This window comes from Nomia melanderi, chromosome 10 (genome assembly GCF_051020985.1).
Source record: "Nomia melanderi isolate GNS246 chromosome 10, iyNomMela1, whole genome shotgun sequence".
Taxonomy (NCBI): Eukaryota; Metazoa; Arthropoda; class Insecta; order Hymenoptera; family Halictidae; genus Nomia; species Nomia melanderi.
The window spans coordinates 9,464,017-9,487,072 of NC_135008.1; the positions used below are offsets into that span (position 1 = coordinate 9,464,017).

Genomic DNA, 23,056 nt, shown 5'->3' on the forward strand with positions numbered 1-23,056 from the left:
GTTCAGGAAACGTGGGCGTCCTCGCAGCATCGGTGGTCGCTCGGCTGGTGGTTCCCGTCGACGGTAGAGGAGAGGACGACGAACAACGGTGGATGACGAGTCGCCGCCGCGTGTTCCTGGTGGGGGGTTCGGATCTAGCGCGCACGCGCGTAACCGTCATTTTGACGATGCCATGGAGCGGCCGGCGCGCCATACGAACGACGACGGGTCGCGCACTACGAGTAGGGCGCTGGTCGGCTCCGAAACCTCGAAGAACAGAAGGAAGAAGAAGAAGAAGAAGACGAAGAGGAGGACAAAGGTGAAGAGGAAGAGAAGAGAACAAGAAGGTGGTGGAGAGGAAGTGGTAGCCCGACTACGACGATTTAAATCAAGACGACTTAACTTAGCACCGGCCAGTGCATCGAGGGGCGAAAACCGTAGGTTTCACCGAATAATAACCGAGGGAGGCAGGAATCTCGGCTGAGAGGGACGGAACAAAGGTTCGTCGAGTGAACGCAAGTGAACCTAAGCGGACAGGATGTCTTCAGCGATCGCTAAAGCTTCCAAATACACGTACCGCTCCACCGGCGAAGGTACCGCTAACGTTAGCATCGAATACAGCGCTGACCTGAGCGCTCTCTCTAGGCTGGAGGTAGGTTTCTCAACCCCCGAAAAATTCGGATCGTACTCTTACATCGATCACTATCGTTTTGATAATAAACCTGGATCCACGGTACTGCTTCGTTGCATGTAGCTATTGAATCTTTGCAATGGAATTTTCTTAGTATCGACCGAGGAACTTTTGCTTTTGACGCTATCGAGTACTTTTGGAATGGGGTCTGGGTTGGGTCTCTGTTAACGATTACATTTTAGGCCTTCCTTGCTAACATTGGTTAAGGTGACGAAGCATTACTGTGATCGAGTCCCCGAGTTTTCGCGTAAAATTCGTGTAGCACACCGCGAAACTCTTTCTTAAGCTAATCGAAAAGGAAAAGGGAACAAGAGGTTGCGAGCGAAATTTGTGAAACATTACGCTCGACTAGAAATTGATCCGAGGAAGGAAGATCGAAATACCTTAGGATACCTAGGGTACTTAGACCGATAAGGTGAAGCCAAAATGTCTCACGAAAGTAGACCTTCGACCACTAGGATCAGAACATTCACGTAATCAGTTTCCGATAAAATCAAGATTAACGCACGATCGAGACTAATAACACGGTCGACGGAGAAGAGGATCAAAGACGAAGAGGAAGAACGAAACACCACGATCAAGACGACTAAACCCGCGAAACGCCATTTTGAATAGCAGTGAAACCTCTCAGCTCCGTCCGGGTCGGTCGGTTGGACAAGAAGCGGGCGAGGGCAATTAGTGATTATCTCTGGTGAACCCGGGGGTACGCAGAGCAGTGACCGATTTCGCGGTGGGGACAGTGCAACGGGAGAAAGTTCAGTGACCATAAGGGATATTAGTGCCAAAACCCCGAGGAGGAAAGTGCCTAAGACGGTTCCGTGGCTATCGGATTGCTCGTGTACGAAAATAGTCGTGAATATCGGTCCCCGAGAACGAGACACGGATTCGTGCCGGGGGCACAGACACCGGAGTGACATCTTCGAGACGATCGCGAAAACGCCGCGCACGAGAAAGAGAGAGAGAGAGAAAGAGAGAAAGATAGAGAGAGAGAAAGAGACAGAGAAACCTGCCCGGTACCGTCGATAGCTTCTCCTTTCGCTTCCGAGAAAAACGGTGGACCCCGAGGGAACGTGCATTCGAGCCGGCATCCAAGTAAGATTGTCCTTTTTCGTTGATCACGGGACAGGGCGCGTGAAACCGCCCTTCCCGTGCGCTAGCCCGTCAAGAAAGGCGGACGGATGGACGAAAACGAGTGCACGTTACCTCGTTCCCGTTGAGAAACGACCCCAATGTACGGTCGCCGAGGGCGAACGCGCTTCTGTTCCCTTGAGGACGGGCCCGTTGCGAGGTCCGTGCCCGTCTTTCGGGAATACCGGCCGTCCGCTGTTGGATATTTTCGTCGGCCGATTACGTAAACCACCGACCCGCCGCGACGAGACCCGCGGCACGCTCTAATCCTTTCACATGCCTCTCGTTTCAGGACAAAATCCGCCTGCTGCAGGATGACCTGGAGTCTGAGAGAGAGCTGCGTCAGAGGGTGAGTCCAGCGTGCGCCGCTTTTCTCACCCCGTGTCCCTCATTCCCTCCAAAAACACGCAAGGCGTTCTTAGAAACCGTTTTCCCGTCGCTTTTCTAGCAATTCGAGTTTTTCACGGAGAATTATTTACGGAGAAGTTCCGAGTGGACTTTCTTGCGTCCGCTGGAGCATCGGAGACGGAAGGTTTGAGATCGGGACGCGGTTTTAGGGGCGGGAGACGAAAATATCGGGGACGCGGCGATAAACGTCAACTCGAAGACTTTATGTAATGCCGGTATTGTGAATTTTGAGGCTGATACGAAAAAAGCGAGAGTGGCCCGCTCCACCATAGAGTGGGGAGCAGTAGGTCGAAATGTCCAGCTCACGACTCGCGTCTATTTTTGGGGATGCGCACCTCGTCAGCGGACGAACCCGCATTCCTTTTTCGTGTTCGGCGTACACGCAACGCGCAGCGATCGGAAACAACGGTTTCTTTAGAGGAACCGTTTGCTTCGGTCAACGGAAATGCGAATTTTTAAGCGTAACGACGCTCCACTTCGCGCGCGATTGGAAAAATTTGGGAGTCTTCGGAGGCACCTTCGGTTCCCGCAGTTCGGATGGGTATAAATAAATTCCAGGGGCCAGGGAATGTCACGTAAACGGTGGGTTAAGTTTCCGAGGAGCTCCTCCAGTTTCATTGTTCCTTAAAGTCCCACTGAAATCAGATTCATACGTAACGCTCGTCCGGATACGTGACTTGAACGGCTGCCAGCGACGTTCTTCTGAGTCGCAAAAAGCTGGAAATTATGATCGCTTTACATGCACGGTACAGAATAAATAATCCCTCCCGTCTTTGTTATACAAAGTATACGCGGAATAGATCCAAGTACGCATTACGTAATTTCGCGAATTGCTCCTTTTCGGAGAGCCACGAATTTCTCCGTTTATAAATTCTGCTTCTCGTTTAGCTGGTACCTCGATTGAATTTCTAAACGACAATTCAATTTCTATAGTTTTACTAACAATCCCCTTTCGTTTTTTGAGTGTACATTAATCAGTCGATTTTGAATCTTTGCGTGATCATCTAAGGTTTACGTCCATACACATTACATTTAAAATGTCTGCTGGCGGACTTTACGTTCCTGTTCGCAACATTTTCTCTTCGCAAGAGATACAACTACACGACGAACACATAGAATCCGGAACGAAAAATGACAGAAAACTGAGACGAATGTATATATCATTTTAAAATCCATCTTTCGACATTAAGAAATACGTTTTTCGAGTAATTCTGGAAACATAACCTCACTTTCTGAACTCGGGTTTACAAAATGGCCGCCAGTCATTGTAAAACATTCTAACGATTAGGGTGGTTTTACTTTCGGCGTCGACACAGGGTTTTGATTAATTTGGATTTTCGAAATTTGTGATTTATAAGGGTGACAGAGGTTTGGACGAACTGGATGACCGGGGTCAGTAAATACAGGGGGACACGGAGAACACGGTGGTCTCCGGTGGAGGGACAGTTATGGCGATGTCGTGCGTTTCTCTTTTCCCGATAAACGCCTCGTTTGTAATATGAATAAAGCTCCCGATATAGAGCCGGTTCGTCCGGAATTAGATCGTTCTATTCGCGGTCCGAAGAAACCTGACGTCAAGCTTGCACCGAGCCGTCCGCGTCGTTCCTCGAGGCCTCTTTCCAAAACAATGCGGCGCATCTCGATTACACTCGACACGCATCAACATGTTCCGACTGTGCTATACTCTCGCACCACAATGACTTCGTTCTGCGAGCGCACTTAGAACCAAATAAACTGACCATTAATCGACGAAGCAAACATTCTGTTACATACTGAATGAGACGGGAAACAATATAAGCAGATTTATCATTATTTACACTGAAGGAATACTATTTTTTCTTGAGAACAAGGCACTCCGATTATTCTACGTTGAATATCAATACGAATGACAGTTGGAAGAATTGAGTTGTAGAGAATGTGTTTGGACGTAAAGATTAAATGATATTATAAGGTTCTTTCTTGTATATAATTTATTTTATATAATTCTTTCGTTGTTCTGTATTATAATGTTAGTAATCACACGTAAATCATTTACAATCAGTATAATGGTTTCGTCGAGGTAGTTATTATCAGTTTTTCTTCTGGCTAATTGATTAATTTTGATTTGTCCTTTTTTTTAATATTCTATCGTATGATACTAATTCTTTCCTCGTACGTGCTATTGCAGATCGAACGCGAGCGCGCTGACTTAAGCGTGCAAGTCATCCAGCTGTCCGAACGTCTCGAAGAGGCCGAGGGTGGCGCTGAATCTCAGGTAATCCTCGAACAATACGTCATATTATCGAAACGAAGAATAAAAGTTAATTTGTTTGTCGCATAGTTTATCTAATTATCGATCATTGAAACCCTGTAGTTTGAGATTAACAAGAAAAGAGACACGGAACTGGCGAAGCTGCGCAAATTACTCGAAGATGTTCATCTCGAAAGCGAGGAGACCGCACACCTTCTGCGCAAGAAGCACCAGGAAGTCGTTGTCGATTTCCAGGATCAAATCGATCAACTTTCGAAAGCACGTGCCAGGTTAGTAGATCGATATCGTACACCGATCAGTATTCTACGCTCACATTTACTACATTTCTGTGCACGCGTCAATCTCCGGGAGAAAAGTAAGTAAAGAAACGTTCTTTCAAGAACATCACGCTAAACCGAAGAGAAAACTCTTCTATAATCACCCTCGACGTCATATTCCGCTCTCAATCCAGAAAACCGTTAATTACACCGAGATGCGGGAAATGAATCGTACACTCTCAGAACCTCTGCCCAAACCCAACGAAGATTAGACGCTCGACCAAAATTTCCCTTTCCGGAGTTTCGCTATTTTTACCGGTCTATTTTCCGCGCGGACCGGTTCAAACGCGAAGCCACGCAACGGTCTGCGCACGGATCTCCTCCGAGTGATATTAAATTCGAGTATCAAAGCAGAACGCGATAACACGCTGTCGGAAGTGAATCCAAACACGGCCCAGATCTAGTACGAAATCCCCGTTAGCGAACAAACGAAAATCGGAACACCAATAAACCGCGGTTAATTATGTACACCTGTGAAAATAAAATCGCGGCCTCGGTATCCTCCGGCTGACGCTATTGCTTCCCATCCCCGCCGCTTCGTCCCGCGTCTTTGAGGTCAAAGCGCGCAAACGTCAATAAACATTTCGCCGGAAGTTTAAAGGTGCGCCGGAACGCGAACGAGAGTTTCGTCCGCTCTCGCTCGGCAGAGGGAAAAAGTCGCCACGGCGATGCTCGGAAGCCACGGGGGTTGAACGGGGGTGAATCACGTCGCGTCGCGCCGTTAATTATAGTGGGTATTCTCGCGGGCTAACGAAAGCGTATTCGAAAATTGCGGGAATTATGCTCGACGATGCTGGCCGCTGGCCAAGCAACCAACTTACTCGCACCTGAAATACGCGTCCGACTCGTTTCCTCGGCTCTTCTAAACATAACCCGCGTCCTTTTCGACGTCCCGGCGCCCCGACGCGCGGCGTCGCGCTACAAGGACGCATCCATTTCGAAAATTCACCCAGCTGTCATCGAGAGGCTGTCCATTATCTGCTCGTAGTAATACGTCTCGCTTCTCTCACGGAAAATTCTTGCGCAGTCCCTTTCCCATTAATCTAAAACAATAGTGAAACAGTTTCTTAGACTCTCGGGAATTTGTTGAACTCCGTTTTGGTATAATCGATGTTTCAGATTGTTTTTACTCGTTTATTCCTTGATTCGAAGGAATATTAAACATATTTAACAAGTTATGATATATTTATATTGTCTTTTAAAATTTTAATTATAATATTATGCTTAAAAAGATTTTTGTTAATTTTAAATTCAATGAACTAATTCATTAATTTTAATATTACACGCTCGAAGTATAGAAGGGTGGTTGAATCTTTTTGTAGATTGAACAAATTGATTAGAGGCTCCGCGCGATTGCCATTTTGACCATTCTTGGCCATTCTAGTTTCTTTATTGAAGCCACGCTCTGAATTTCCTTCTTTCAAGATTTATTACACTGTTTCTGAGAACAGTCTTACAAATTTGCGTTAATAACACTGCTAAAAGCTTGAAAGTTTACGTTTTCTTTCGATTATTTTCTTTCGCTTCCTACAGCGTGTCAATAATGCCTTGGCATATATGCTAAAATCGGATCCCAAGGGATTCCGCTGTAAGTGGACCTTTCAGTGGAAGCAATTACGACATTTATGCGTCAACGGCGTCGCGACGGTGTAACAGCTAATTGCCTCTTAATATTTCAACCGGCAAAATAGAATGGTCCGAGCGCCATAATGGCGGCCGGAAATAATAAATGGAAGGTGTGCTACGGTGAACTGGGACGGTATCCAGAACGCGGCTATTCTTCCGCGTTTTCTTTTCTTTTGAATCACATTCGCCGAAAGAAACCGCCGGGACAGCACAACTGAGATTTAAAGATTTCGCAGCCGAACGGAAAAAGTTTCCACCTGTTGGCTCGGGAAGGGTGTTTTAAACGCTTTAAAAATAGACTCGCCCCGCCGTTTAAGTTGCTTTCATCGCTACCTTCGTTGTACTCCTTCTTCTAACTTCCCTATTATTCGCACCTATTTTATGTTGCACCGTTCCATTCTTTTTCTACTTTCTTCATTCCTTTATACGCTTCACTTCACAGTCAACTAGTTCTCAAACGTTCGCCGAATTTCTCTCCTCATCAGTTCAAAAGGTCTTCATCCCGACCGACAATCGTCATCCAAAAATTCACCCTCTTTCCCAGCTTCAATACACCTGTTCCACATATTATTACATCTCTCTTCCCAATAACACATAACTGATTCACCCCCTTCTTATTAATATCATCAGTTTTATCCTATTATCAATAAAAAGTATCTCACAAGTATTTTCAAATTCTCCGAAGATCATAAACCATCCATCAAGAAAACAATCGATAAAGAATCCTATTTTTAGATTCTTCGATTCTTTTCGTTTCCGAAATCCAGGGGGTATGTTTTTTCGCACGAAAAAAATGTAGGGTACCCGCATTCCCATTCTCGCATTCCCAGCGTCCGTTCGTCTTTCTCCTCGACCCCGTTTCCGAACTTTCGCGGCTTTCCTGTTCGAATTCTCTTTTTCTCTCGGGACATATTCCCACCCTCTCCCCCTCTACGGCTGTTTTGCCCCCTCTATCGGTCTCTGTCTCGCTCTCGGTCTCTCCCGTTTTTATTCTCTCGGTCTCTCCCTCCGCGTGCCGTTTTCCTCGCTCGCCGCTGCTCGGCTTATGACTATTTTTAACCGTGCGAGTCGCGCGGCAATCCTCAACCCCGTGTTACCGCGCCATATTAGTACAGGCGACCGGCCCGGATCCCCACTATCCCCGGAATCGGCCGACACCTTACACCCTCTGTTACGTGTAGGTGGACGATACCGTGAGGACTCGATTTCCTCCCCTCCCACCGCCCCCCACGATCCTCTTTAACGAGACACTCGGCAGATAATCGCGACAGGTCGAGTCTTGATACGCGAACTACCTCTATGACGCTACTTTATATTATTTTCAATGTCCTGCAGGAGAATCATTGATTTTATGAGAAGAATATTGGGTATTGATTCATGAAAGGGAATAAATTTAGAAAAAGGAATTTCGGTTCTCGAAGTTGTCTGGGAAATAAATGGAGACAAATTGAATTCTTGATTTTAGATTCGTCGAAAAGTAATTACATATTTATTGTAAAAGTAAATTTAGTACGAAGTTTATGCATTCAGAAGCTGAAAATGATGTTCAGATTGAAATGAAACGAATAGTGCTCGCGTTTATTGATTTCAATGTGTTTTATTATCGATTATATTGTGTTTTTCCTTTTCATTGTATTCTGGATATATAATTGTTCATCTTGAATTATAGAATCTTTCGTATTTGAGATTATAAATGACTTTTGGAAAAATGAATTTGAACGCTGCCAGAAAAGTGAGACGCATGTGTATTAAATACAGCAACTGTGTTCTCGATTTATGTTAAAGTAAATTTATGTAGGAATAAGAGAGAGAAAAAGAAAGAGGAAGTTTTGTTCGGAATAATAGGAAGACTGATTGTTTTAACGCGTAATTGTTCAATCTTCCAGGGCCGACAAAGAGAAATCGAAATTCCAACAAGAGGTATACGAACTGCTCGCTCAACTGGACAATGTTACCAAAGAAAAGTTGATGTCCATAAAGACAGTGGAGAAGCTCGAGATCCATGTAGCCGAGCTCAATGTGAAAATCGAAGAATTGAACCGCACCATCGTAGACATCACCAGTCATAAGACCCGGCTTTCCCAGGAAAATATTGAACTGACCAAGGAAGTTCAGGATCTGAAGGTAATATTTTCTCTATATTACTATTATTAATAATACAATTTTATTCTACACATAAAATAATTCCAAGCAAATTTGTAATTTTTACTATAAAATAAGTATCATGCACAATAAAATAATTTTTGCTTCACAAAGTAAATTTTTATTTTGTTTATTTTACAATGAGTTTAAAATATACAAAAAGTTTTTCGTAACGGAGAAGGATAAAAATTCTTATTTTGTACTGTAAAATTGAATATTTATGTTGATTTATTTATTGTCGATTATTTACAAATGTAGGTGAACATCGAGAATGTTGTTTACCTGAGAACTCAGATCGCTGGTCAGCTCGAGGATGCTCGTCGTCGTCTTGAGGATGAAGAACGTCGTCGTTCATTGGTTGAAGCCTCCTTGCATCAGGTACGTTTCATTTAATTGGTTCAAAAATAATTAATTACTGTTAAGATCTGATCAATAATTCAGCTCTGTGGTACCGTTTACAAAATGTAAAATAGTATTGAGAAAATTAATTCTCACAAGTAGTTAATAATCTACGTGAAATTGTCGGCAGGTCGAAACGGAATTGGAATCTGTGCGCATACAATTGGAAGAAGAATCTGAAGCTCGTTTGGACATTGAACGTCAATTGGTCAAGGCCACCGGAGAAGTTCAAGTATGGAGATCGAAATACGAAACCGAAGCCAATGCTCGCGCCGAAGAGGTAACTATCGGAATCTAAGTGTAATCATTTAAACATTATTTCTAACACTCAAGAAAATTAATATTCATTTTTTCACTCTCATGTTCTATTCTTCCTTCCACGCAATTATCCTAAAATATAAACAAAATTAATGAATTTCAAGCGATATGAAAATTAATAATTTTATTTTATCTTTCAGGTAGAGGAACTGCGCCGCAAATACAGTGCTCGCATCCAGGAACAGGAAGAACAGATTGAAACTTTGCTGGTTAAGATCAACAATCTTGAGAAACAAAAGTCTCGTCTGCAATCTGAAGTGGAAGTTTTGATCATTGACTTAGAAAAGGTGGGACTATTAATTTCATAAATGTTATATATTTTATCAATTTTACAAACTTTATCAGTTTTATAAATTCCATAAATTCTATAAATTCTATAAATTCTATAAATTCTATAAATTCTATAAATTCTATAAATTCTATAAATTCTATAAATTCTATAAATTCTATAAATTCTATAAATTCAATAGATTCAATAAATTCAATAAATGTCTAAAAGGTATGAACAGTTTCGATAATGTCACTAGAAATCATGTTATTAGGGATATATGACGGAATACAATTTCTAACTAAATTACACGATTCATTGGAATAGTTTCAATAATTAAATAAATGTCTTTAGGCTAACGGAACAGCTCGCGAGCTCCAGAAGCGCGTCGAACAGTTAGAGAAGATCAATGTTGAAATGAAAGCACGTTTGGACGAGAGCATGGCGATGTACGAACAAAGCCAACGCGACCTCCGCAACAAGCAACAGGAACTCCAGCGCACCAATGCTGAACTCGACAAGACTCGCGAACTGAAGGATCAACTGGCACGTGAGAACAAAAAACTGGGAGGTAATTATGATGAAATAAACTTTTTTATTGGTCCGTGTTTTCATCGTAATTTTACGCTTAGAGGGATTAAAGAAATTCAAATTTAAAATCTTTTTTTTCAATTGCCAATGTAATAATGAGGCTTTAGAATTTTATATTTTTGAGGTTCATAATTATTTTTGACAAAAATTAAGACAGTTACCATAATAGAATTTCAAAAATCTATAGAATAAAAAATTAAGTTTATATAACAATCCAGTAACGAAGTTACTAACTTGTTTACTTTAAAAATAGTAAGAACTTTTAAATTGAACATTATTTGTGATATTTGAACGTTAAAAATTATGAAGCAAAAATTTCTTCATCTAAAGTGCAGGATACATATACTTTGGAATTTCGAAGAACGGTAATCAGTATAATTATATATAATGAGAATAAATAGGTTTATTAATTAGACACTGTCAAGTAAAAATTTTTGATTGAATGATCGGCAAATATAAAACCAGATTCGTAATCGATTAATCGATCGCTTCAGACGACCTCAGCGATGCCAAGAACCAACTTGCTGACATGAACCGCAGACTTCACGAGCTGGAGCTTGAACTTCGTCGTTTGGAGAACGAACGCGAAGAGCTTGCTGCCGCCTACAAAGAAGCCGAAGCTGTAAGTGAAAATTATGTTGCCAGTAATGCTAGCAGATTAAAAAAAATTTCCAATACATTACATAAACATCATTAATATTTTCATTGCCTAGAATATTCAATGCTAACAAATGAAACAAAAACTTTCAGTAATTAAAATCGAAACCGCAAAGGAAAAGTTTGTAGTTGCGAAAAGTTGAACGATAACGAATATTGAATAAGACTTAATGAAATATTTCAAATTCAGGGTCGCAAGATTGAGGAACAGCGTGCGCAGAAATTGGCCGCCGAATTGACCCAACTCCGCCATGATTACGAGCGCCGTCTCACCGAGAAGGACGAAGAAATTGAAATCATCCGGTGAGTACTGGTCTATATTCTAAATTATTCCATTAAAATAACTTTCATTACTTAATTGAAAATATTAAGATACTAAAACATTATATTAGAATATTAAAACATTAATATCAGAAGGTTAATGTTAAGAGATTAATATTTTAATATAGTGATTAGGTATATTTTAATAAAATATTAATATTGGAAAAGGGATGGCAAGTATCATCGATGCAAACAGTACGAATTTTTAGTTGCTCGCGATCAATGATGCAATCAGTTTTATTTCCGGTACAACCACCGTGCGTTCCGCCGGCCTAATAATAAAACATGTTTAATTTTGTCGATCGATCCGATCGATTAATCACCGCGGGTCTTTTCCGACCTATCAGACGTTCAAGGGAATATCCTGTCGCGGTCTAATTATTTATTTATATTCGCGGCATATACAATGATGGCTCGGTGCCAAGATCGGGTCGCAGACGTGACGATCGGGCACGATGACTCCTCTTTGGCTCCGATCTTTAAAACAGCGACGCTGCGCAACACTGATCGGTCGATATATCGATTATATCACTCTGAATCACAGTGTGAATCAGAGGGAAAAAATTGACGTCGTGATGAAACAACGGTGACTTATGTTACTCTTCAATAATGAACAAGATGATCGATAATCTAGACTGAATTAGTTGTAAAAGTCATGAAGAATCTAAGTTTACGATAGTATAAGTGGAACAAGCAGATTATGATCAGCCATGCAAGTCCTTTTAACCTGTGAAAGTTATACGTGAAAGGAATTGTGAAATGATGATCTGTATTATAATGAACGTATTACGTTTAATGAAAAAAGTTATTGTCAACTTACAATTAGTGGAATAATTTGTAGAAGATATTGGAAACTAAGATGTAGATGTCACGTGAAAATAAAATTTACGTGTGACAGATATGACACATCTAATTAAATAATTAAATAATTATGGAAACAGGAGAAATGGATGATTAAATGGAGATATGAATCCTTGAAATCATAGCAAAGAGAAATAAGTAAGAATGAACTTTGCAAGCGGAGTTGAAACTTTGAGTTTAAAGCTTTCAACTCGCTACAACATTGTGGGTCATTAATAATACAGTCCGATGACGGTACGCACAAACATACGGAGCATCTATTAATAAGAATCACGCAAAGCCGGTCAACCGCGATCCAATTATTATCGGGAGGTGCTGATTGGCCGTCCTCAATGTGGCAATCGTAACAAAAAGCTACAAAAGATGCCACCGCCCTCGGACGGCCCAATTTTTCGTGACCGTTCCATTGCAACTGTCATCTCCGATCATCCGACTATGAGAAATTAGTAAGTAACATCAATCTTCTCTCTCCGCGCGAGCAAACACCTATACTTCGTTGCGAACGTCAGTGATCGACCCCGCAAAATCAATCCTCGACGAGACGTCTGAAAGCATATAATAATTTCTATTCAAGGTAAAAGTTGGATGACAAATTAACACACCCACACAGACACTCGACACAAAAATTGTCAGCCCCTCGGAGTAGCATTTTCGAGAAAACTACTCAACGAACAACAATAAACAGACTTATCGTCAATGATTCCGACACAAGTTTAACGTGTCATTAACCCGGAAGGAACTCGAAGAAACTCGAGAAAAAACGATACGAAACGATACTTCGAAGCAACGGTTTCAAATTCGAATCTCGAAAAGAAATTGAGAAAGAAAACACAGAATTCCTTCAAAACAAAACAGATCCAGCGGTGTCAGTAACTCCTCGAATCAGAATCGCCATCGCCCTATAAGAAAACCGATCGAATCGAAAACCTCTCTCCATCAAAGGAGGAAGATCCTCCAGGATCAGAGTCGCCAGGCAACAGTGCAAAAATGTCAAGTGTACAGCCCCCATTGTACGTTCCATTAGAGTCAAAATGGAAGCACTGGCCCACCTACATTTACGACACGAATTACAAATGTGGCATCAACTACTATCAGCCGATGATTAACTACATAGACAGATATGGAAGATCAACGACGCCGCCATCGGAATTCCGTCGTCAAAGAAGGTCGGAACTGCCGGACCTACCCTGGAGCGACGGCAGGATGTTATGGGGTGAGAAACCCGTGGAGCCCTACAGTAGGCACGAGTTGATCAAGCACGCGATCGACGCGGAAGATCTGGCCAGGGATCATCTGTCCCAGTTCAAGGTACACGAATCAAAATAATAAACGAGGCGGGGTAGTTCGAAGATTGGAAGACTGCGTGGTTAGTGATGGACTATCGAGATCTTGAATCGTTTCGAATATGCACACGTTAAAAAATTCGAATCATTTGGAATAAAATTTGATAACCTCTAATTTTTGAATATCTCGAAGCTCTCGATGTTCGGAAAGTTTCTGAGTTTAATTAAAAAAAGTCTTTATGTCTTGGAAATTTTGAATTCGAGCTGTGTTTTGAGTTTTGTGAGTCGATGATTGTTATATCCATGTCAAACTCGTATACAATTGTAAATGATATCGAGACTTGCATCGAGTACAAGGCTTTCAACGTTCTGAGATTATTCAGGCCTAGAGATAGGTGTTACTTCTAGAAGGAATGATTCAAGCTTTGACAGTCTTGGAAACGTCGAATTGTTTCGAAACTGGGATTCAGATGTTCGTCGCTAATGGGGATCGAGAGAGGGATGAAACGAGCGCGCGCTAAAACACGAGCGGCCCATTTTGCTAGGCGCCGCTGCGACTCGACGACTGCCTGACCTTTTCGGTTTCTAAATTTGGTACCGCGGAAGTGGCTACTCAGCGACGGGTGCACCTCGGTCGAAGACGCGTCGTGGCGCCTTTCGACCGCTATTTTGCTTGGAGATCCAGGGGATGTCATGGTCAATGGGGTCTAACTGGGAGATGGCAAGGTGATCGTCAGTTATCGCAGAAATTTTTGTTACTGAAACGCGTTTATTATTGAAGTCGAAGATGTTAATCGCGAACTGTGGAAGAAACCTTTCGAAAGACTACACGATTGAAGAATTAATTTTTTGTTTACAAATATCAATCATCTGTAATCAAAAACATGTTTAGATACTATAAAATGAGTTGGTGTTTTTCAACAGAAAATAAGATTTTACTTGATGTTGATGATATGAAATTTATTTTTGAAAATGGGAAATTAGGTGAGCGTTTGCAGTTTCGTAGGTAGGGATCAACTAGCGTAAATAAATTGTGGATTATTTGTCTTGAATAATTCAGGAAAAATAAATTGAATAATTGTAGAAAGAATTAATTGTTTATTTTGTTGGAATATTTATCAATTTTTTTTCTCGGATACAGAAATTAATAGACGATGATCATTTCGAATGTTAATGATAACAGAATGAAGATTTAGTAATAGGTTTTGTATATTTTCAAAATTAATTTGAGTGGGAATATTTTTTAGGGAAATTCGTTGAAAGTAGTTAACAAATTTTTTTCGTTTCATTCACATGAATAAAATTGTCGAATTAATTAAATTTTGTATAACGAAAGATTTATGAGTCTTTATAGTCACTTGTTAGGTAATATTGGTTTGAGAGTGAGCACCCAGTAGGCTGCGGTTGCCCAGAACGAATTTGAGACAAGGAGGAAAGAGGCAAATGACATTGAAGGTATTTCCAATTCTGTTTTGTATTGCTAAATAAAACTGACGTCGTCAGTATGACATCCAAATAAATCTTTCGCTTACAGAAGCTACACGCAAACGCACTCAAAATAGAATCTAGTTCGTTCATGTGACGTATTTTAACGAAAACCATTCTCTGACGATCCGTGGAAGATCTATTAGTTTCAAAAATATTTTACCACGTATAAAGGGCGATTTACATTAACAACAACAATAAAATGTCTCTAAAATTGCAGGAAAAATTTAAAATATAAAAACTGATGAATTTAGTATCATTAAGGAGACTCGAGATAAATACCAGCTTATGAATATCTTAGAAATTGAAATTAAATTAAATTTGAATTTCCAATGTTAATCAATCCCTTACCTTATTCTATCAAATCAAGTGAACACATTATAGAGAATTTCATAAATATGAACATTATTCCGTTGACATAGTTGAAAGAAAATATTGTTTCAATGCAACGAACGTTTTATTATTCTTCCTGCCAGAAACTTCTTAGGAATAAAGTAATTACGAAATAGATCATAGGACGACAAATTTATTGGACGTCGCAATGACAACGTCTTTCGAAATATTTCTCTTTACACTCTTCAATCCTTTCAACTTCAATAACAAAACAAATCTAATCTCAAGCTGATATCTAACTACCAGTGACCTCATTATCGCCAAAACATCGATATTCAAAAAGATAGCTTCACTGGAATCTAAGTACTATACGCAGTTCCACGAACAAATAAACGAAACAACAACCGAAAATCAAACCGAAAATTAGTTACATCAAGTTTCGACAGATCCCCGCGGTTTCGGTACACGCAATTTTCAGTAACCGCTGTTAACATGCACTAACGCGACCAGTTACCAGCATCACGTATTTCCAATGGTGAACATTTCGCATTTCGCGCATAAAAACGGATTACTTCCATATGTGTTTTCATGTAGAATCAACGTAGATTAACGAATTAATATAAACGAAGTTTTTAAATAATAGACGAGATTCTTTTCTTAAACTTTATCCGTATCGCATCAAAATGATATGCAGCAATTAAACCTACAGCGTCCGTCAATTTATCTATAAATTTTGAATACTGTTAAAAAACACATGGACCTATAACAAAATTTTCATAACACTTCCAAACTTAAATCATCTCGAATAAAATGAGGATTATCCGGAAAAAGACTGAGAAAACGATTGATTCGTATTGGTTCGAAGAACGCAATAAGCGAAACGAAACATTGCAGCCGCGAAGACTGCCACCGAAACAAACGCTGGCAGCGAACGCGTTAATTTAAGACCTCCGCGTCGCAGGGTCCCGGCTGCCAGCGCGGAAAGTCCGAAAATTCACGGGCCGCGGCGGTAGAAAGCGGAAATTCCTTATCGGCGACTCTTATTAATAACGCTTGCCACCTGTGCGGCGCGAACAACCCGAGATCGAGGACAATAAAAATATCGGCGGAAACGCACCCCTGTTGGCAAGCAATTAACTTGGACAGTTTTGGCGTTCGCGTGCACCTATAGGTACCGATCTCTGCCAAATCATACGTAGCGCGCATTCAAGCCGGCGAAAGAAAAAGAAAAGACAGAATATCGTTAGCGGTCGCGCCCGGCCGGGGATGCTGGTCGGAGCTTGGTAGTGGCTCGGGATTGGCAGTCGCTCGCGAGTCTGTAGAGAGAGTCGATCGAGTACCTTCGGCTACTTTCGAATTCTGGACCGCTGCGTCTAAGTTTAGTCTTCAGCCCGCGCCGGTGCCGACTCGACGCTCGCCCGAGAACCATATATCCGCGAAAATCGCAGTCTTTCGTCCGCGCTCTCCCCGTCTCTATCCGTATACGCGCGCGCGCGCGCGTTGATCCCAAGTTTAAAGCCCGTCTCTGACCAGCCGTTGTTTTGCGTTCGAAGATAGCGAATCGGTCGGACTTCAGCTTGTCGAAGACAGCGCAGGCCAGCCACGTGACAAGAGACGTGTTCCCGAGTCGGTTAGAGACAATCAGAGCTTCGCCGTCGCTGTTGCTTTTGGAAAGCGCGCGCATCAGGAGCCAAGTGAGGGATCTCCAGCGCCAGTTGGCCGCCATCGATCTCCAGTGCTTGAGAGATATGCAGGAGCTGACGGAGGCGCGCACCGTTGCTGATCAAGTGAAAAACTTGCGCGGAAAGTCGGCCAAGGCCATAGAGTTCCATCTAAGGGCGGAGGCGATGAAGAATCTGAACAAAAGCAAAGAACTCGCGGATCTGAAAAAGGCTCAGCTGCTAGATAGCGCGATCTGGGAGGGTAGGCAGCAACTGAGGTTCTCGCGGGAACTGGCCAAAAGTATACTAGACGAGGAGAAACTGATCGCACCGCTGGATAGCCTCAGCAAGGAGCTGAAGGGATACGAGGAGAAGTCCAGCAACTATTTCTTGGACAAGAGGTACCGACACCCGACGAGACCGACCCGATTGTACGGATGCCTGGGATAGGGGAGGCTTTCGATTGGACCGTGAATCTTGATACCTTGTAGATAAGCGTTGTAGTTGCGGGTAAGAGCTGTGTCACAAGGAGAACCAACGATGATGGACAATAAAGGCGAGACTTTCGATGTTGTACACGACTGGTTTTGTTCCGCGCGGACCGACGCGCACGGATGTCCGGCAGCTTTGATGTTCCTCGGGAGTAACAGGTTGCCGAGACGCGTTCTCGGATAGGGGTTTTGTACCAGTGAATTTTTGGGACGTTACTATTTTTGGATAGAGTAGCTACGAATTCGTACTGATTAGGTTCCCTTTTCGAGAAATATTGGATAAGTTATGCTTGTTGAGATTCGGTAGCTGCCCTCTTTCATTTGAATCCTTACTCCTTGTGTGATGGTAACATGTAAGGTAAAGCTAACCGGTAACTAACCGAATGAATGGTTTAACGAAGCGATAGACGAGAATTCGAATTCTGAATTTATTTTCTGAACTACATTCTGCGAATGTAGAAATGAAATAAGGAAATGCCTTTTTGAAGACGTCCCCGTCGTCTTTCGATGATATTAATAATTAGTAACATTCTTTTAGCTTTATAAAATCATACATATATTCTAACTCAAGTTAACGTAGTTTCCTAGAACGTAAACGTTCTCAGATCATCAGTCCCAATAGTATAGTAGACATTTTCATATATAATGCAATAGAAAGTGAATGTTGTCTTCGTAAAACCTTCATTTAACATATTGAACGAAGATCCTTTTATTCTCCTATCGTCCTAGAGACTTCCCTACCTATCCCGCCCTGAAAAGAACGAACAACACAGGGCAGGAGAACCGAAACAGTGAACTGATCTCGGTTCCGGTGTGTTCTCATGAAACGAAATAAATTAGCAAGCAGACCAGCATCGAGATCGAGCAGCTGAACGCCCGCGTGGTCGAGGCCGAGACCAAGCTGAAGACCGAGGTACAGCGCGTGAAGAAGAAGATGCAGATCCAGATCACCGAGCTGGAGCTGTCGCTCGACGTCGCCAACAAGAACAACATCGATCTGCAGAAGACGATCAAGAAGCAATCGCTCACCTTGACCGTAAGCGAAATGCTGTCCCCGAAACGATAATTGGTGACGGCTCTTCTGGCAAACTGTACTGACGCGCGTCATTTTTCAGGAACTGCAAGCCCACTATGACGAAGTGCAACGCCAACTGCAAGTCACCTTGGACCAACTGGGTATCAGTCAGCGACGCCTCCAATCGTTGACGGCCGAGCTCGAGGAAGTGCGCGGCAACTATGAATCTGTGAGTATTGCCGAATATTTTACTCGAAAGTGTACATACTGAAGTAAATTTTGAAATGGCCATTTCCAATCATGAATCGTGCAACTAAACGAATAGAGAATCCTCGTTGACTCGTAAACAGAAGAAAACCGATTTTCTTGTTATGTATTTCTAGTGGTTAATATGAAATTTAGTATAGGAATGATAAAACTGCATTCTAGCAATAATTTCAGATGTAAAGGATTCCATGATTTCAGTAATTATTAAATAACAAAATTCAGATCTTTTTGGTGTGAATAAGATATCGTTCGATTCGATACTACGTTCCCCAGGGATTAATATAGTCGCCCAGGTGTAGGTGTAGAGTAACGTGTCAATGGCGAAGAGTAATCGTAAATAAGAATAAATAGATATGCGTGCCGACCGATTGGCCATGGTTAGAACTACAATAATAGACAGCAGATAAATTTCTTCGAACAACAATTTGGCTTCGGTATGAGCTTGGGTTTCAAAGGTTTGGCTTAGGGCAGACTTTGAAGAGAGTGTAGTATGAAAGAGGAATGAGGGCTCAGAACAGAATCCAAGCTTCATTCTGTCCAATAAAATACATGAAGTTTTCAAAAGGTATTAGATATTAGATGATAAAAAGTATATTAACCGTTTGTAGACGAACGACGTCATTTTGGCGATATGAAACTTTCATATCTGGGCTACAATGTTGCAAATAAGTAACTTATTTATATAGATAACAAGAGATTGAAACACAGTTCCCTTTTTCTCTGTAATATAGTTTCTTTTGTTGGTACTTTTGAACACTTCAAAGAATCCTTGTCCGGAAAGGGTTAAACGCTGGAAGAATGACAACAGACCCTTGTCACTTGAGAATTAATGAAACGATGCGTTTCGACAGGCCCTCCGCGCGAAGAGAACCGTCGAGCAGCAATACGAGGAATCGGTTAGCCGCATCAACGAACTGACCACCATCAATGTGAATATTGCCTCGTCGAAAGCTAAGATCGAACAGGAATTAGCAACTCTGGCCGGCGACTACGAAGAGGTCACCAAGGAACTGAGAGTGAGCGACGAAAGATACCAACGAGTCCAAAACGAGCTGAAGCACACTGTTGAGATCCTGCACGAGGAACAGGAGCGCATCGTGAAGATCGAGGCCATCAAGAAGTCTCTCGAGATCGAAGTGAAGAACTTGTCCGTAAGATTGGAGGAGGTCGAAGCTAACGCAATCGTTGGCGGCAAGCGTATCATCAGCAAACTCGAGGCTAGGGTAAGACACACCAAACGTTACACAACGAGTTTCTCGAATTACCGAACTGTAGTTTCTTACAAGGACTAGACTATCTTCTATTGTCAACCAGCTTTAAAGTTTGATTACTAAATTAACACGTCGACGTAAATGGCGGTCACAGCCGTCAAATGTTTGTTTCTACACTGGCGAATGACGGATATAGCAATCATGATTTAAAAATTAGAATCATGATTTAGAAACTAGAAAAATATATACTTAGAACTGGCGCATTTTCATTCAGTTTTCTATAGCATCTAAAGAAATGATTATACAAAGAGTTTATGAAGGAATAGTTAATAATCAACATTTCGAATCAACATTTTTCTATAGGAACCTCAAGAGTGCATCTATCGAGACTTCGATCACACGAAACTTAGTTTGCGTGTTACTAAAACAATTTCTTTAGAAATTTCTTTAGAAGGATCTATTATTTTCCAATAATTGTAAAAGAAGAATTTAGGAATAGGTCAGCTTGACCCACTTGGTAGTTCTAGTGTTAAAAAGAAATCACAGTTTTATAAATGCTATTTTTTATGATTGCTTATGATTGCCGATGTTCGTAGATCCGTGATCTGGAACTCGAATTGGACGAGGAGAAACGCCGACACTCCGAGACCGTGAAGATCCTCCGCAAGAAGGAGCGCAACATCAAAGAGGTGATGATCCAAGTCGAGGAAGACTCAAAGAACATTGCGTTGCTGCAAGAATCCCTTGACAAGGCTAGTCAGAAGGTGAGCATCTACAAGAGGCAACTTCAGGAACAGGAAGGCATGTCCCAGCAGAGCGTGACCAGGGTCCGCCGATTCCAAAGGGAGCTTGAGGCCGCGGAGGACCGTGCCGACACCGCCGAAAGCAACTTGAGCCTGATCCGCGCGAAACACCGTAGCTTCGTCACCACCTCCACCGTGCCCGGTTCCCAGGTGTACCTCGTCCAGGAGACGAGGTCTGACCTGTAAAAACACCACCGCCATCGATAACCCACCCTTTGCCACTTCAAACGCCACCTCGTCGTCTTTAGAAACGTATGTACCCCATTTTTCAACGTTCTTCAATGTTCAACATTGTTTTATTCGTTTTACATTCAAAGGAAGACACGAAGATTACATTGGAAATTGAAATCGTTTGAAAATATTCGAGATCTAGAATGAAACATTTCAAATTCGGAATTTTAGATTTTCAAAGACTTATCAATGTGTCCAGTATTCCGAGTAATTGTTGTTTCTACTTTTCCTTTAAATAATTCAGAAAGTATAAATTGATTCTGATATTATTAAATTATCAAGCGATTCATTATTTAAGGTACTTTTGAACGAATCGGATTAATACGAATGGAACAGTATGAAAATGTTTATTACCAACATTCTAATAAAGTCTGAACTCGTTCTTTGTGTTCATTGAGATTTTGAATTTCAGGCGTAACGAGAAACCGACGAAAAAAAAAGTATATATATATATGTGAAGAACCCCGACCCAACATCATTAATCGGGAGGGCCGAGAAGAGTTTCCAACGGGCCGCGACTCGACCACCGCGAAGAGAGAGGATTAAGGAAACTGCATCGCCTCATTATTGACACGTGACAGCGCCCAACGACCCGTCGTAAATTCGAAGATGCTTGGCCAACGAGACGCGGTACCCGTCAGGCAACGACTTGAAAACAATACAAAAAAAAAAATAAGCAAAAGCAAAGGCAAACCAAAGAACGCGAAGACGAGAAGAGATCATCGAGAATTAATCATCGTCACTATTCGACACATTTGAAATGATAAATAAATAATAACGCACACGCATAAAACATGTACGCACTGAATCAAAACGGAAATTCGTTCTGATTTCCTCCAATTATTGTGGATGTTACAGCGCGTAAGGGGAGGAACATTGGATTTCAGAGAAACAAAACGAAATAAGAGAATATAAATGAGAGACTCGAGATGTAGAACTGCACCTTACGCCTTCTGATCGCGCGTGTCGCACTTGTATTTAAATGGATTAACTTTAATTCTACTTCTATTATTATATACATAGATAGGTACTATTGCCCATACACACAACTCTCACTGTACGACATACACAATAACCTGTGTCAACTTTAATTTAATAAATAAACTGAAACACGTACGTACGAACTCAATGAAATGCATTACCTTCTCTAAGACTTCCTTACAGATTATCAATCCTGATCATGAGAAAACCGTGTACCATCTAGTTGGAACCCTTCAGTGATGGAAGAATAAAGTGGGTATTGTAGAAACAGTCTTTAGTATCAAGGATCTACAGTGATTTCTATACGAATCGTCGGAGAGGAAAGAATAGAAGGAATTCGATGAAATAGAAAGTGCATCTAGTTCTCTTTTTACACGAATCTTCTTTAAATGATGTTTGATAAAACTTCTGAAAACCTGATATATCTAATATACCTGAATTTTTACAAAGAGCTTCATTTTACATAAAAACAATGTTCGCGAGAGATTTTTAGCGATGCGAAGGTAACGTTGCAAAATCTGCAAAAACGTTTTATTATTTTAGTGTCACTGCTTGTCATTTCTGAAACTTTTATGTTCTGATTGGTTCGAAATTATATTGATAGCTTCATTTTGCGTAGGAAAAATATTTACAAGAAGAACTTGTGATAATTTTGAAGTTAAAACAGAAAATTTTATGAAAGAACGTTTTACCATTGAAGTATTTTCTATGATACCAATACTACGTGGACTGAAAGTACATATAATAGCAATGACTAGAAACAGGATAAATTAGACGTTCAATGCATGACTTAAGATATGTACAGCAAATATATCGCCCTCCAAAGTTGGTAAACGATAGAGCAGGTTCCAGTTCGAAAGGGCGAACTGTACTTGGGTATCTTAAGCCTTTGTCGAATCTGTTTTGTCTCTCGTCGGTGATGTTTTCAGTCTGTGGTCTGCATTGCAGTCTGTTGGTAATATTGTAAATGATAGATGAATAGTATCGCGTAATTTTCGAACGCGACATAAAAATTTACACTAAATAGCTGGTACATCCCGTCACACATCGGTGATTAAATATTCTCAAACATGTGTTTACAGATATGGCATTTTATCATTCCTCGATTTCTGTTGTTGCAGCTGGTAATGTATAGATGTCGTTATTCTACTCACGGTATATGTATATAAGAGTGGTTAAAATTTTTAACATTTGATTTTTATATAAGATCAAGGACGGGCATTTTATTCTCGTGCCATTTAAAACTCTGCAACGACACATAATACGAGAAAATATTTTTAATACTTTAAAAGAGTTTTAAACGCCATGAAAGTAAAATATTTGTCCTTGATCTTATAT

At 41.3% G+C, this 23,056-nt stretch overlaps 2 protein-coding genes across 2 annotated transcripts; both read left to right on the top strand.

Moving 5' to 3' along the window:
- Positions 1-168: 168 nt before the first annotated feature.
- On the top strand, positions 169-21,853 carry LOC116429637 (paramyosin, long form). Its single transcript, XM_076371779.1, has 16 exons — positions 169-631; positions 2,091-2,147; positions 4,374-4,460; positions 4,560-4,726; positions 8,287-8,524; positions 8,801-8,920; positions 9,072-9,221; positions 9,400-9,546; positions 9,882-10,098; positions 10,613-10,740; positions 10,966-11,078; positions 18,051-18,246; positions 18,326-18,454; positions 19,344-19,715; positions 20,300-20,758; positions 21,150-21,853. The coding sequence occupies exons 1-15, from the start codon at positions 518-520 to the stop codon at positions 20,690-20,692; spliced, it is 2,628 nt and encodes an 875-aa protein (XP_076227894.1). The 5' UTR covers positions 169-517; the 3' UTR covers positions 20,693-20,758; positions 21,150-21,853.
- Positions 11,136-17,295, top strand: LOC116429638 (paramyosin, short form). The gene is made up of 3 exons (XM_031982793.2): positions 11,136-12,403; positions 12,532-13,265; positions 16,612-17,295. Exons 2-3 carry the CDS (start codon positions 12,945-12,947, stop codon positions 17,167-17,169), a joined length of 879 nt encoding a protein of 292 aa, XP_031838653.1. The 5' UTR covers positions 11,136-12,403; positions 12,532-12,944; the 3' UTR covers positions 17,170-17,295.
- Positions 21,854-23,056: the final 1,203 nt, after the last annotated feature.

Excerpts from the sequence above, each read along its gene's own strand:
- LOC116429637 (XM_076371779.1), top strand. The coding sequence starts at position 518 with ATGTCTTCAGCGATCGCTAAAGCTTCCAAATACACGTACCGCTCCACC. Across the intron at positions 632-2,090 it reads GCGCTCTCTCTAGGCTGGAG|GACAAAATCCGCCTGCTGCA; the intron begins GTAGGTTTCTCA and ends CTCTCGTTTCAG. Across the intron at positions 4,727-8,286 it reads CTTTCGAAAGCACGTGCCAG|GGCCGACAAAGAGAAATCGA; the intron begins GTTAGTAGATCG and ends TCAATCTTCCAG.
- LOC116429638 (XM_031982793.2), top strand. The coding sequence starts at position 12,945 with ATGTCAAGTGTACAGCCCCCATTGTACGTTCCATTAGAGTCAAAATGG. Across the intron at positions 13,266-16,611 it reads ATCATCTGTCCCAGTTCAAG|ATAGCGAATCGGTCGGACTT; the intron begins GTACACGAATCA and ends TTGCGTTCGAAG.